Raw genomic sequence first — 17087 nt, 5'->3', positions numbered from 1 at the left:
CGCTTGTTTGCCGACCTAGTGATATAAAAAAAAATAATAATTAAAATGCATTACTTCATCAGCCCAAAGTTTTATTACATATCTTTAATAATTTAATTTGCAAAATCAATTTAAAGTCAAATTCGTATAAACGCAATAAAAACAATACGACCAATTTACATTAACTTCCCCTCGAAACTACATTTTACCGAAGCGAATAATCGAAATAAAATTGTAATCAAATTGTATAAATTTTACGCGAGTGACGTTAGAATTACAATCAATAATATTGTTTAAGCAGAAATCAAGCTATTACAAAACAAAATTCAATTAAAAAAAAATATCAAACTATTTAGAAAACACTTCAATGTTTACGACGGCGTTAAATTTGCGTGAAATTTAAAATCTTTATCGTAGCTATTTCATTAAATATTAAATAAACAGCGAACGTTGCAGTCGCGTCAGCCATTATTTTATTGACGATAAAAATTACAACGAACACGGGACGCGGCGAATCTGCAATTTCGCGCGCAATCGATTAAACATCACTCGGAAACCGCTGAAAAGTTTTATCTCGAGACATTAAGCTAATAAAGCATCGGAGTTAATTAAAGAGAGCCGTGGACGCGACCGGCTCGACGGGCCAAAAAAGAAGCAAAGACTCGACTAACCTACCCAATCGGGGCCTTAATTGATTCATATCCGGCCGATTTCGAAAGCCTCCCGAACCCGCTCGAACGCGACGATTCCGGAGCGTCTCTACATCTATCCGGTTGAAAATCACGAGCTTGCGACCGTTACCGCCCACGTGGGAAGGCTCTACATTCAAATTCCACCCTTGATAACCTTTCCGCCAATGAGATTGTGGCTAGGCTTGTAGTGTGTCAGTTTCGGAGCGCGAGCGCCTCCCAGCGGAATAGAGCGGCCAATCGAAGTTCGGGCTTCCATGTTCGTTATTTTTTGCTTATCGGCCGGCGCCGGGCGAGTTGTCGACGTAGGGCTCATTCGGCCGCGCGCCGCCTAGGCGTTCGTATCGCGAGCTCGCGTCACGATGGATTGTGCTTGTGACATGTGGTATTATTGATTTGGTGTTATTTGTGACGGAACTGTGTGTGAAAGCATGATGCCTCTCGCACCGACCCCTGTGGTGGCGGTGCCATCGAAGCCGAAGATCGGATTCAGTATAGACAGTATAGTGGGTGGGTCGGAGAGGCCGAAGCAGACGTCGCCACCGCTGGCGAGCCCGGGGTCGCCGTCACCGGTGGCGTCACCGCGCAGCCCTTCGCCACGGCCCTTGTTGAGACCGAGTGCGTTGCCGGCTGTGTTTCCGACTCCTGAACTTAAGAGACTGCCGTACTTGGATGCTCAGAGTCATCACCACCAGTTTCTGGCTCATTTCCAAGGAGCTGCGTTGGCTGCTGCTTTAGCACATCAACAACAAGGCTTTGGAGCTCCTCTTCCACCGCATCCACCCCCTCATCCTGCCGCTGCGGTACACAGAGAATCTTACCAGCTATACCCGTGGCTTATGGGCCGGCAGGGAAGAATTTTCCCTCACAGGTTCCCTGGCGGTGAGTACCTTTATTATTTATGTCAGAGCTGGTAGGTAATTTGTATTTTGGTAGATTGAGTGCTGGAGTTTTTTGTTACCGTCGCTCTTTTTCATTTATTTTTATTTACAATTGACATTTGTGTACATACATTATGTTGCTAAGCAATTTTAGGCTATGGTCATTTAAAAAGACATATTTTGCAGGAAGTCTAAGACTTTTTTAGTAGAAATTTAAATTAAACATTCATTGTAAATGACCGTTTAATGGTACCTATTGTTTTTCAAATATTTTCTAATACATATTCCTAAACTAAAAGCACTTTTATTAAATATAGCTTTATTTTTATTACTAACGTTAGAGAGAAAATTGACTGTGATTTCTAATTAACTTTAATGAAATGATTTTTGACCAAGCAGAAATTAATTTTATTAGTCAAAAATATAAGCAAAAGATCTTTTTTGATTACAAATAAAGTTATTTAATAATTTAAACTGCTTTTAAATAATTTAGTAGTATTGTAACCATTTGTGTGTCCATTAATAAAATCATTTTAATATATTACATATGATAGCTAATAGGATCTTGACATAACTTTATGATAGCTAATCAATAATTACAACGCGTGTGGAAATCTAAAGATAAATAACTAATTATTTAATTAAATAATAAATACTTTAATATATTTAACCTTTTTTTATATATTTAACCTAAGATAAGGTAACTTAATGCCTATATTTTAGGTAACAGTCAGCTAATATAAATGTAGATAAAAACAAAGATAGCACATATAGCTTCTGCCCGCGACTTCGTGCGCGTGGAACAGTTTCTTTGGGCTAACTATGGAAGCTCAAAAAATAACCCGATTTCGATATATTCTTCATTGGGGCTCCGCTACTATTGGTCTTAGCGTGATGATATATAGCCTATAGCCTTCCCCGATAAATGGGCTATCTAACACTGAAAGATTTTTCCAAATCGGACCAGTAGTTCCTGAGATTAGCGCGTTCAAACAAACAAACAAACTCTCCAGCTTTATAATATTAGTATAAATTACATTGAATTAAGCTTCGACCCTTCTTCTAGATGAAGAAAGATTCCAAATGCCCAGCAGTGGCATGTTACACAGTCTGAGTCGTAAATATTACCTACCAATCCAACTTAGGCGGTAATTTATAACCCTCTCAGCAGAAAATTGATACAAACTGCGTCATCTAGAACAATTTTATCTGAATAGATAAGTGGTTAATTGCACATCTTATATATAAAATCATATATAAATAAAATTCTCGTGTCACAATGTTAGTTAACATACTCCTCCGAAACGGCTGGACCGATTTTTATGAAATTTTGTGTGCATATCGGGTAGGTCTGGGAATCGGCTAACATATATTTTTAATACCACTAAGTTATAAGGGGGGGGGGAGATTAAGGGGGTTAATAACATATATAGCAAATCAACGTTTGCGGGGTTAGCTAGTTATACATAAAACTATACAGGATAATATAAAAGTGTGTAAGTATATCAGACACGCAACTGAAGTTTAACTAGAAGTTTTAATTGTTTACTTAAAAACTATAACATTGAGTGATATATGAATTAAATTAAAATTAATATGAAAAATGTCTAATATTATAATTATTATAAATATGAATGTAAGTTTGTTTGTTACGCTTTTACGCGAAAACTACATAACAGATCATCATGAAGCTTTGTACACATATTCTTGGTGGTATTAGAGGCAAAAATGATACTTTTTATTAAAATTTTACTTTTTATTAAATTAATGAGAGCAAAGCCGCGGGTAAAAGCTAGTGAAAATTTAAACTGACGCTTACTATTCGTATACACGTGGTACAGTCGATGCATGCAGCAGTATTGCATGTTACTTAAAGATCTAAAACGTCATTTTCTTGCGTCACTGATCGCCGCGTCATTTGCTTCACACGATTTCCCTGTTCATGTTATTATTACTAGTGATCGTCCAGTGGTCGAAATTCGATATTTAATTTATAATTTGAACGTAAGAGTGTATATGCGTGTGTGTGTCAAAATACATGGTAGTGTGTGTAATGTTTTTTTTTTTTAATTTTTGATTTAATGATTTTTGATTTAATGTATTTTTTATGTATAAATAAATAAATAAAAAGAATTAGCATTCTGCACACCTTCTCTATATAAACTATAAGTGTGCGAAATTTCATACTCATCCGTCCGCGCAATTTTCGTAAAAGAGGGTAGAAAATTTTTGCTTTACGTATTAATATACCTATAGAAGATACCACAAGACCTACGTTTCTTAAGCCTACTCGACTAACAATAGGAGGCTGTATGGATTATAGTCCTTTGCCTTTCCCTATTGGGGATAAATTTTAAAACAACAACTAACAATAGGAAAAAAGAGTGCGGTGGTTTTATTGTTCATTAGCTGATGCTCTCAATTTAAATTAGAAAAGTTAGCAAAAAATGGTAATCCAGTTATGAATATCAAAAACGACATCATTAACTTTTCTTACTTAATATTTTTATTAGTTTTTACAGTCATTTGTTTTGGTAATAAAATTACAATAATTATACTTTGTATTAAAACGACTCTAAGTCTTAAAACATAAAATAAATGTTTGCAACTATTATACATGACATAAAAAGTAAAAAATATTCCAATAATGACATCGTCCGTAAAATTTGTGGCCGTCTTCAGACCTTATTTGTACCTATTTTTACATACAAAAAAAAAAAAAAAAAAAAAAAATAAAAAAAAAACTAATTACGACTGCACCTTAACATTTTGATTTTTCATTCGTATACTATACATTTAATTCTTTGTGCACAATGACAAGGCTATATTAAACGTATTTTTTAGCTCGTGAACATCATGTTATATGAAAAATTTGGTTTTCCGACTGTATGAAAAAAAAACTGGTTTTATAACATAGTTATGATAAGTATTTTGTATTTTTAATGCATAAACTTTTTTTCTTTCGTTTTAATATTATTTTTTATTAACGGTCATCTGTTCCTAAAGTAAGCAACTTAATGCTTGTGTTGTTGTGTGTTATAGGTAAGAGCCCACTTGTATAACTACATTTTTTTTATCGAAAAACACACACTCATATATATACCTATACTATTTTTTATAATTTCGAAAAACAAAACACTCCACGTCAGACATAGTGCTATATTTTCCTTTCATTTGAGATATCACTATGAAATGACTGAGATACAATATCTATATATTTATCTATATCTATATTATATACTAATACATGATGACAATAATATGATGACTGCTTCATTCGGAAGTTGTCACAACATGGTATATACGCTTCAGCCTGTAATGTCCCACTACTGGGCATAGGCCTCTTTCCCCATGTAGGAGAAAGATCAGAGCTTAATCCACCATGCTGCTCCAATGCGGGTTGACGGATATATTCCCTATACTATGAGTATGAGTAACGATCGCTATCAGGTGTACATGATAACAACCGGGACCGACGGCTTAACGTGCTCTCCGAGGCACGATGGGGAGACCCACAAGGACTGCACAAACACCCAGACCACGGCAAACTCCTGTATGGCCAATAAAAATGTTTGTAATGTGCGGGGTTCGAACCCGCAACCGCCAGCGCAACAGGTACAATCCATGGCCGTAACCGTTGCGCCAACGCGGCGTCGCATGGTATATGTAAACTATTTAAAAAAAAAATGTTTGTGCAATAAAAAAAATCCCTTAAAATAAACCCTTAGAAGTTAGTTTATTTAATTATTTACAATCATGAGGATTTGAAACATCACACTATGGCGTACTATGTAGTAAGCAACTGTTTTGGTTTCGGCATACGATTTTATTAGGCGCGTCACCGTGTTTCTTTTCTTATTACTAATAGGTGTAGTAAAAAAGCATTAGATGTACCTGATGGTAAGCGGCTACCACAACGTATGGACGACTTTATGACCAACCCTATTCAGGCACTCAGCCATCTCACTCACCACAGGAACTCAACCCTGCTTAAGAGCAGTATTATTTAGATGTTTATTATCACTAACTGTATTATTATTTATCTTGTATAAAATCTCAATGCCGTGTGGTATCAGCCGAGTAGGATAGCACCACCCACTTTCTTCCCGTGGGGGTCGTAAAAGGCGACTGAGGGATAAACCTGGCTCAAAATCATCAGGGTCCTGGAGAAGGAAAACTACATTTGAAACCCGGAATGGGGTCTCCGTCAAGCGTTCGTGGTATAGCTCTAAAATGCGAAAGACTCCTGCAGCCGAACTGGCTCCATACGTATCGACTCGTCATTCCTGTGGTCCTAGCCAGTGAGGTCTAGAAGGTGGCGCAGAGCTTAGGCAACTCTGCGTTTTGCTGAAGAGTGTCCTAGGCAACACAGTGTCTTTCTGACACTGTCTAAATCTTCTGCAGTAGACGGATTTAGGCCAATGATGATGATGATAATAAAATCTTATAGATAGATACTTCCGCAAACGGGTTGCTCAAAATTTTGACCAAGTTTATTCCTACAGTGGCCTAAATCAAATAATGTAAACAGCGTATGTCTTTTTTAATATATAATTGGGTCAAGTGGTAAGCGATTACCGTAGCCTATAGACGTCAGCAGCATCAGAAGCATCGCAAGCGCGTTGCCGACCCCATTCCCAATTCCCCCCAAAATCTCTGGTCACCTTACTCACCAATTATAACATAACACTGCTTGAAAGCAGTATTATTTAGCTGTGATCTTCTGTAAGGTCGAGGAACTACTCCAGTCGGGCTGCTCCATATTTTGAGGAGGAAATTTCTTGCTGTGCTCTACCTCAGTTAAAATCTATTAATAAGCAAAAATTATAGCATTATAATATAATAATAATAAAAATATTCAATATTTTATAACAATAGTTTTTTAATAATTTGTCATTATCTCATAGTATATTTATTTTCAGTCTGATAATGTTATTACGTCATTTTTTCAACAATTTTAATGCAATAATCTTAGTCAAAAATCTGTAATGAAATGACGCAAGAAATGAAAGGCTTTTTTATTTTTATTTTTATTTTTTTATTTTTATTTTATTTATTTAATATAATAATCATATTTAAAAAAATCTTTAAAATTTTCTATATTTATTTCACGCATGTAAAAAGAGTGTGATCTTTTTCTCTTTAGTATTAATTAAAAAAAAAAAAAAAACAATATTAATTTTTACGTCATTGTTTGATAATGTTATTTGACCGTGGAACGTTTAAGTTGTTATATACGTAACGCGAGTTAATTTATTCGTGTTTCATTTCTTGTTACGTAAAGTAATTATGTTTATACATCTTTTTTACAATTCAAGTTTTGTTTTATTAAGTACTAGCGACTTGCCCCGGCTTCGCACGATTTCAAAGACTATCAGTGTTCCTCTACTATATTATAAACGTCTTTTGAAATCGCTTCATTTACTAAAGAAAACCGCATCAAAATCTGTTGCGTAGTTTTAAAAATCTAAGCATTCAGACAGCGGGAAGCGACTTTGTTTTATAGAACCTACTATGTAAGGATGATAAGCCGTCGCCAACAGCTTTGTGTCACGTGGACGCAAGTCGCAACGGTCACTCGCTGTTGCGCAGACTTACCGCTTCGATACCCACTCGTTGTAAACATTAGTATAAGCCATACAGTTTGCCGTGGTCTGGGCGTCTTTGCTTATGTATTGTTTGTTCCCAAGCACCGAAGCCCGTTGAGTGTAAAAAAATATTTATTATTTTGTTTCCTTGTAAATTTTTATTTAGAAAGTGTACATTTTTCCGGCATACAAAGTACCATATTATAGTTCCAGAATATAATTATCTCACATTAATAAAAATGAAAAGGCCATTCTCTAATAAAAATAAAAATATCGATATTGAAGAACATCACTAATACTTACTTAACATAATTCAAACATCGACCTTTATCAGTAAGTTGTCACTTCACTAAAGATTAAATGAATTATAAAAAAAGAGTAGCTTATCCTAAACACGAGGCAATTAAGATAACTTTATCAGTTACAATTTAAAACTGACAAACTTAGGGCCTGTTACACCATCATCTTCCTGCCCTTATCCCACTTATGTAGGGTCGGCACAACATGTTTTCCTCTTCCATTCCTCTCTATTATTCGTCACTTCAGTGCTTACTCCTTTCTTTCTCATATCCTCACTCACACAATCCATCCATCGCTTTTTCGGTCTGCCGATCGCTCTTTGTCCTTCGACATTCATCCCTAACATTCTTTTACCGACATAGCGGTCATCCCTCCTCATTACATGCCCATACCACGCTAACCTATTGCTCCTCATTTTCTCTGTCACGGGTGCTACTTTCAAACTTCCCCTTATATACTCATTTCTAATCCGATCTTTCCTCGTTACTCCTGGCCTGGGGGCCTGTTACACCGTTTGTGGATAACGCTATTTGACAGATGACGGTATCCAACAGATAATATTTTGTGATCACTTCAGCCTATCGCAGTCCACTGCTGGACATAAGCTTCTCTAAGTTCGCGTCAGACATTATCGCGCGAACTCATGTGTGTTGCCCACAGTCACCACGCTGGGCAGGCGGGTTGGTGACCGCAGGGCTGGCTTTGTCGCACCGAAGACGCTACTACCCGTTTACGGTCGGTGTATATAATAGTTTATGATATATCATTCTTTTTCACTATAGAATTTTACTACATTAGTAGCCGATACGAAAAAATTGTTTCACTATAACAAAAGTTGTAGTTTCTTAATTAAGGAGAAACATCTTGATGACCTATTCTACCTCCTGCTGTTAAAGTTTGTCCGTAACTTATGTGCAGGATAAACTATCCACAACCAGTGTTACAGGCCCTTATTGTCAGAATCTATGTATACAAATAAAAATGAATGGCCGAAATGTATATACGTGTATAGTTTCTGATTAAAAAAAAATTGTGTGTATTTATCATTATCAGGGAGGTGGTGTGCTGTGTGGCTACGGCACTAAAGAATTTAGCCACCCCCCTCTCTTCCCGTGGGTGTCGTAAGAGGCGACTAAGGGATAACAAGGTTCCACAACCATCTTGGAACTTAAGAAGCCGACCGATGGCGGGATAACCATCCAACTGCTGGCTTTGAAATACACAGGCCGAAGACGGGCAGCAGCGTCTTTGGTGCGACAAAGCCAGTACTGCGGTCACCAACCCGCCTGCCCAGCGTGGTGACTATGAGCAAAACACATGAGTTCACGTTATTTTTGACGTAAACTTGTGCAGGCCTATGTCCAGCAGTGGACTGTATAGGCTGTAATGATGATGATGATCATTATCAGGAGGTTGTATCAGATTATATTTAAAAAAAAAAATCTCGAAAAAAAAATTTGTTATACAAATTTCATCCATAGCGAATCATTATTATTTAATTAGGCGTATCTACTGATATATTTGGTTAATTGCTGTAAAATATGATAGTTACAACGTTTGTAATAAATGTAAATAAAATTATCGAATAATTAAGAAACAAAAATAACTTTAAGTAAAAATAGATTTAGTTTTTTTAAAGAAAAAATTATCAAAAAGACTTTTGACTTCCAATCGTTCTTTGGTGATAAATAACATAAAAAATATATAATTACGCGGGAAATGGTACGTATGAACAAATAAAATGTCTGTTTTAATATTTGAGTAAATAAAAACAAGTAAATTAGGGTTTATTTTGTCTGCTATTGATAAAGTCAATTAGTAGCTTATGTTTGAGATAAAATTTCATAGTTACCTGTGAAACAAGTCTTTAAAACTGTGGAATTGCAGCGAAATACCATGTTCGATACATGTCACACCTTTACTTAGTACTAGCGACCTCTGTCCGTTCGTATTTTTTAAGTAATCACCATCATATCATATACTAAAACCTTTTCCGAAAGACGTGCTGCATCTTATGGTAAGAATTATTCTTTTTATATATATATAAAGTTATGTCCACAGGCTTATAGTGCCCGTGCTTTTGTTATTCCGATTTTTAGTTTTATTACTGATCGTTTACTTGTTACACTACTGCAGCTCACATTAAGAGAACTAATTATCTTAGTATCCCTAATGCAGACGTGAGTCCACCGACCAAAATTATGCTAACTATGCTAAGGTAAGAATTATTCCGAACGGTTTAGTAATTTTCGCAGTATAACCAAACAAAATAAAAAACCGGCTCGCCACTTATCAGTGTAGATTTAGTTCATATCATTAATAATTTAGAACGTAGAATATAATTACACGTTTAAAAGTCTGTATTAGTCAAATTTAATTATAGATATACATTTTTAACCTCAGTTCGATTTTACTTTTTCAATGGATTTAAAAAAAAAAGTTTGAGGTTCTCTATTTCCATGTATTTTTTATATATCAGGGACAGAGTGGTGGATATTAACTCTCGGACAAAAGAGACTTATGTCAGTTATGTCCAACAGTGGGATGTTACAGGCTTAATAACATTAATTAAAGAACTGCAAAAAAAGCTGAGGTTATTATTATATTATAATTTTTTAAACATTTTTAGTACGAAAAAAAAAACGAAAACCAGTGTGGAAAAATCTAGCTAAATATACCCATTTACACAGATAAAAATAAATTTCTTATATTTAAATTCTGTTTTTACACGAAATAGTTCGATCGTACCGTAATGACTTTACAGATACATTCATTAATCATTATTTGTTTTTTTTTTTTTATTCATTTGACAGCAAAAAATGTTGCGAGCTCATATCAATATTTGTTGATAATTTTAATAATTACTTCACGAATGATTTTAGACGCTGACAAGTTGATTATTATCTGTACCTACTAATGATTAATATTTATTTTTTATTTTTTTAAATAGTAACTGCGGAGTTTCTTGCTGATTATTTTCACAGAATCTTCATTCCGAATCGGTGGTAGCTTTACTTTTAATGATAATTAATAATTTCAAACAAATATCATTTCAATTGTAAAATGACGATTAAAAAATTCTTTTGAAGTCTAATTAAATACAGTAAGTTTTGAGTTCTATTTTGATTGATAATATATAGAATTAGATATGAATGAGTCTTTTTTATTTTTTTATTTATACATAAATAATTGACAATTTTCGTACAAACTATTAATTTGTAAAATAGAGATTTAAAGTGATTAAATTCAAACGTAGGTATTTACTATAAAAGTTTTTTTGACATATTAACAAAATTATTTTAGATATATATATATATATATATATATATATATATATGTATTCAAAATAATATGTTTTGGATATAAATATATAAATAGAATATTTAAAGAAAATTGTAACACTAAAAAAATAAATGTCTACTCTTTCTTATGTTGGTGGATATTTTCATTGATTTTATACCATAGTATTTAAATGAATACTATACAAGAAATAGCAGCAAATATTTGCATATTACGTAAAACCAAAATTTACGTCAGAGCGCAGCCGTGCGATATACTAGTATCTTTACTTCATTCATAATATTATATCAGAAAAAGGAAAAATCATTGAAAGCGACGCAAAATAATCATTTCGACCGATTTGATCTTGTATAAAAAATCCTCATTAAAAAAGGTTTATTATCGTCTCAACAATGTAGCCATAATATAGGTAATCTAATTAAAAAGTTATTTTGATTCATTATCTGTGACCCGCCATTTCGTAATTACTCCGTCTGTAGAACGATAACCCCCGTACAAAGTAACTATCATTAGTCGTAATTATTGAGATAATTTTAATTGTAACAATATATTCAATAAACAATGTTTTTGAAAATAAAACGAGTGTGCTTTACCTTGACCACACGACTGAAGTAAAACTTTTTCACCTCCTACAGTACTATACGAAACGGAACTCTCTTTCTCTTTCTATCTTCACTAATTTATATCTCCCCGCCGCTCGCCTCACCCGATCACACCTTTGGTAACGCTCTCGTCACGCAGTCACTAGCTTACTCTCCAAGTCAAGCGTGCGTCAAGAAGTGTTACATCAATAAATCTCCATTTTGGTTCTGTGATCGTTCTGTCAAGTTATCTATTACGTATTAATTATCTGTATATTTTGTTATCTGTGTTTTAAATGTATATATAAGCTAACACCATCGCATGGTTTTACTCAATAAATTTATTTTGTGAGAAAATAGTAGCTACTGGAAATAGTTACTGTTTTTAATTTTAAATAAATTATTTGTCTTTTTATGTCTGGGCTGTCTGGAAGAAAAGGCTAATTAAACATAAGTCCGTCCATTGTACTTTACAGTCTGTAACTATTACTATACGATGCTATACTACTGTTTGTAATGTACTCGTTCGTATATGTGGTGTACAATAAAGAAAAAATACATAAATAATTTAACATTAACATATTTATTCAGATATCTTAAGCTATTATTAATATTATTACTTATTGCTGTTCATTACAATTATAAATTACAAGTAATGTACTTATTATAAAAAAAATTAAGAGGCCCCCACTCAATGTCAATAGAGAAATAAAAGTATTCCATTATTCGAAATATGAACTTCGCTCCCGATTTAATTACACGCTACTGTTCATGACCCTCCGTAACTTTTGCTATTATCTGTGTCAACAAAAAAAAAACACATACATAATGGGAGCTATAAAGAATATTATTCGATAAATAACTCCCTTGATCGACTCCCCTTCTAATAATATTATTTTTATTGAACGGAATATACAAAATTTGTTTTTAATCAAACCGGCTTAACGTGTCAGAGTCGTCGCCTGAAATAAAATAAAAAAAGTTACAAAAGTAATATGGTTTGACAAAGAACTTTTGTGAAGGCGGGCATGAACGCCCGCGATTATCAGCCAGCGCCATTGTTGTTCCAAATTTGATTATTTCGTAGGGATGTGTTGCTTATTATCGACATAGTTTACTATTAGTTATACTTCTACTTAGTACAATTATTAAAAGTAATATTTGGATGGGATTTTTTTTTGAACAAATAGTATCAGTATTCAACATACGTCAGTTTTTTTTACTTTAATTATTTTTTTACATCTAACTTAACATTCTTTCTTCATTGTCTTAAGATTCATAGATAAGACTTAACTTTAGGTCCGCCTCTTGTTCCATGTTACAAATTTTAGCAATAAAATTTATATGAATAATTTTCCGCATTCTTAATATAAGCGTGACGATAAGTATTGTAATGCTGTAAATTTTTTAGCTTATTATTGAGATATAGTTATTACAAAATTTTGTTATCCTTACGTATATTAGAATTGTACATGACACTTTTTATTATGGATATGTAAATCTTCTCTATAAGTTAGACCATACATTGTTCTGTGACCATAAAGATAAAATAAATCACACACTTAGTAAGATAACCTTCGTTGCTATAATCACTGTTATTATTTTTTTCGTCACATTACACCGCAATTATAGTTTAACAATGTGGACACCATTTAAATAAACGGGTAATCATTTACATTTACGGTTTCATGTATACTAATTATCGGCCATCGATGGAACAAAGCGAAATATTGATAATCGTTTGTCAGTTTTATTGAGATAGGTTCAGGTTATTAGGACAGGAGGATATTACTTACTTCCAGTGGCGCTACAACCCTTTGTGGGTCTTGGCCTCTTCCACGATTTTTTTCCACTTGTCACGATCTCCGGCAACCCTCCTTCAGTTCGTAAACTTGCCCATCGTCCTTCTCAATCCTCCAATCTTTCGTAGTACTAACCACTCTACGAGTGTGAAAAAATTTTCGGTTCCGAAATCTAACACGAAGAATAAATTCGGAAAAAGATGGAAGAACTGCATAGAGGAGGATTTAAATACAGCAGGATATAACCTGCTCAAAAATCTGGAGCAGCCCTGCTAAGGAAGCAATTCGACCTGACAGAAGATTACAGCTAAATACTGCCATAAAGTAGTGTTGTGTTCCTATGTGAGTAAGGTAGCCAGAGCTCCTGGGGAGGATCGGAAGCGCGCAAGCGATGTTTCTGGTGTTGCAGGCGTTTATAGGCTACGGTAATCAGTTACCATCATGCCGTACACTTGTTTGCCCCCCCCCCCCCAGTAGTACATAAAAAACAAACCGAAATGTCGATAATCGTTCGATACACGCACATCACTAGCCGTCCGCATCGTTAAACATGTTGGTAGCTCGAAACGTCAAATCTTTCGTTACGCGCCTTTTTTCTTAATGACCGCGATTGTTACCGGATGTTTTTTTTTTACAACAATATAACTCTAAAAGGATTGAATGGTATATAATTGGATGTAATACGAGAGTTTGTCGAGAGCAAGATTAACAGCCATACTAAATTAAAACTGTTTATGTTTGCATCGGCGGCCATTTTGAAATATGTTAGGAAATGGCTATATGACAGATGAAAGTATCCAAAAGATAAAAGTTTAGGACGTATTGTTCTTTTTCACCATCGACTTCCACTGCATTTATAAGATATTTCTATTAGCATATATGAATATAAAACTTGAAATTTAATATTTATGGAGAAACAGGTCCTATGGCCTATTCTATCTCCTGCTGTTAAAGTTTAATGGTAACTTACTTGCAGGACAAATTTTAATATTAGTAGGGTCGGGCATCGTGCAGGCGTCTATAAGCTACGGTAATCGCTTACCATCAGGTGAGCTGTACGCTTGTTTGCCGACCTTGTTGTATAAAAAAAGAATTTCGACTGTTTTGCAGTAAAATCTTGCACTACATATATAAAAAAAGTGATATAGAACAATAAGAAGTATCCACATGGTCTAAACTCCTTAATTTTAATAACAAGTATCAAAGATATCTATACTAAGTATAAGGGCAAATTAATTGGCTTATTAGAATTTAGAATACGTTTATCTCAAAATTTATCAAACCGATCAGAAAATTTTTTGTTGCTACAGATAACCTGTTTATGTAGGAAGCTTTTTGGCTATAAATCATCATGCTATGACTTATATAGGCTGAACAATAACCAAAAATGTCAACGAGAGTATAACGGAATTGTGAGAAAAATCGATCTTGTTAAGTATTTTGTATGTGTCACTCTATTTTCCTTTAAAGATAATTCAGTCACAGAAATCTGTTTTAAAAATAGCAAATTAAATGTGGCTTCTTAAATATATAAAAATACCAGCGTATATAATAAATTTAGTCATAAAATGTTTCCTAACACCAAGTAGGTGTAATAAAAGCAGTTTAATCAATTAAAAATATTAATAAAACCTTTTTTATAATTTAATCTCTTTGATGAACATGACGAATCGAATTAATTATATTTTAATTAAATTTGATTTATTATGTTACATAAGTAATGTAAAAAATTTAAATAAGAATGATTTAATCATAATTGAAATAAATAGAATATAAAATTGGCAACAGTAAAACCTTTATTACCCGACTTTAAAAAGGAGGAGGTTCTCAATTTGACTGCAATGTTTAATGTGAGTTATCTCATAAGTTTTTACTGGATTGACAGATTTCGATAATTCAAACAATTATGTTAGTTTGTCTCTATAACTTTAAGACAATACACGAATACCAATAACGTTATTCTGATCTCTTATAACGCGATATTATATAGCCTATATTATTAGACAGATTATTTATAGTAATAATCGTTTTAAAAATCTCATATTTATTTTAGAAATATTAGCGCGTTTAAACCTTTAAAAAAATATTTAGAAATAAAAAACCCAATAAATATAATAAATATCATTTTCTAAGCAGTCGGTTAAATATTAAAATCAGTACAGATAACCAAGTCAAACGTCAATGAAATTTATCAGAATCGTTAAAACTACAGATTTATATAACACGAGGCAGAGGTCAGAGATAAGGAGACACATTGAGTTTTCATTAATGTTACTAATGGTTTTTATAAGGCATTGTCTGTTTGTTACCAATTATTTAAAAAAATATAACTTAAGCCGATTTTGATAATACTTTAACTATTTGATAGCTATATAATTCAGAAATAAAGTAGAGAAATATGGTGGGGCATCGTAGGAAATATCTTTTTCAAAATCTAGATTAACCGGTGAAGGTGGTCAGAGCTTCTGGGGGGAATTGGCGGTAGGGTCGGGAACGCGCTTGATATCAGTTGAGCCATATACTTGATTGCTGAGGTACGCTTGTTCATTGACAACTAACCTACCTGGTGACGAAGCTGGAGCTGATCTTTCTTGCCGCTCCAAGGTTAAGAGTTTAGTTCCCGCTTCGATTCTGACTGTAATGTTTTTGTATATCTTGTAAGTATATTAATAGTAAAAATATCGATATGCGTATTAATCAACTGCTGCCTAAAACAAGGCGTTGTTAGTCTTGAATTGTAGACACATAAGCTTGGTCTTAATTCTTGTCTACATCTCATTACGCAAAACAATTCGCATCCGGTGAGAACAAACTCTTGGTTGCCGACCTAGTTGTATAAAAAATAATATATAGTAGTAAATATAGTATTGTCATGTAGTGCTTTAATATGTATGTATGATGTATGTAACATGATCTGTACAAGTTATGACAACTCAATGTATTAAGTTATCTACGTGCTTATTACAAGGATTTTTTTCGTTCCGCGGTATGGTATGATTGTCAGTTGTACTTAACCACTTAATTACCTACAAACGTATATTTATACTAGATATTTTATGTGGTTTTACTTACTTTAAAGTTTATTGGCATTAAGAAATAATTAAAAAATTAAATAAATACGTCACACTCAACGGAACACACTAGGATTTACTCTTGTGTCACAAGCACAAACGCCCAGACCACGACAAACGTTTGTATGGCCAATATAAATGTTTGCCATGAAAAGAAATCGAATATATTTGTAAGATGTATTGCGTATTTATTAATTAATAGATTTTTCTACGTAAACCGATATGATAAAATGTTTAAAAATGAGCGCCATTTGGTAAAAAATTAAACAATAAAATGTTAATACAGATAAATAATTTTTATCACTTATCTCAAGTTTATTAATTAAATTATCTACAACTGTTTATGTATTATTACAATTGTTTTATAACTGATAAAGAAAATACAGAATCTAAATGATGACAGACAAATTTCATATAAATGTGCCAACTCCGTGTAGCAACATCGGTTATTTAAATATTGTATATATACTAGCCGACCCGTACCCTCTTCGTTGGGCGTAAATTATTATTTTTGTGATGCAAATATATGTATAGTAAAGTTTTCATCTCGCTCGCATTTCTCCGACTTGATTTACATATACTATTATTTTTCACTGATTGTTCAATAACAATAAAATATAGCCTATATAACCCCTGAATAGTGTAGCTGTATGTTAGTGAAAGAATTTTAATGATCGGATCAGTATTTGCGAAGATTACCCCCTACAAACAAAATTAGAAAGTTTTGTTCTTTATAATATTAGTATAGATTTCGTATAGAAATAGGCCTTTAGTGTAAAACAATAAAGCTTATTCAAAAAGGCTTCAGAAGCACCTTTGAATCGTCATCTTACAAAATAAAATTTTAAGTATTGTTAAAAGTGAAGCTACCATCGATTCAGAATGTAAATTTTGTA

General features: G+C 33.4%; 1 protein-coding gene across 1 annotated transcript in view; it reads left to right on the top strand.

Moving 5' to 3' along the window:
- Positions 1–1099: 1099 nt before the first annotated feature.
- LOC123665191 (homeotic protein empty spiracles-like) overlaps positions 1100–17087 on the top strand; it is a 40419-nt gene continuing 24431 nt past the window's right edge. The window contains exon 1 of the mRNA XM_045599535.1: positions 1100–1550. Within this exon, the coding sequence (XP_045455491.1) occupies positions 1100–1550 (451 nt within the window). The remainder of the gene's footprint in view (positions 1551–17087) is intronic.

This window comes from Melitaea cinxia, chromosome 23, assembly GCF_905220565.1.
Source record: "Melitaea cinxia chromosome 23, ilMelCinx1.1, whole genome shotgun sequence".
Taxonomy (NCBI): Eukaryota; Metazoa; Arthropoda; class Insecta; order Lepidoptera; family Nymphalidae; genus Melitaea; species Melitaea cinxia.
The sequence above is the reverse complement of the archived record's forward strand: the minus strand, read 5'-3'. Positions and strand labels throughout refer to the sequence as shown.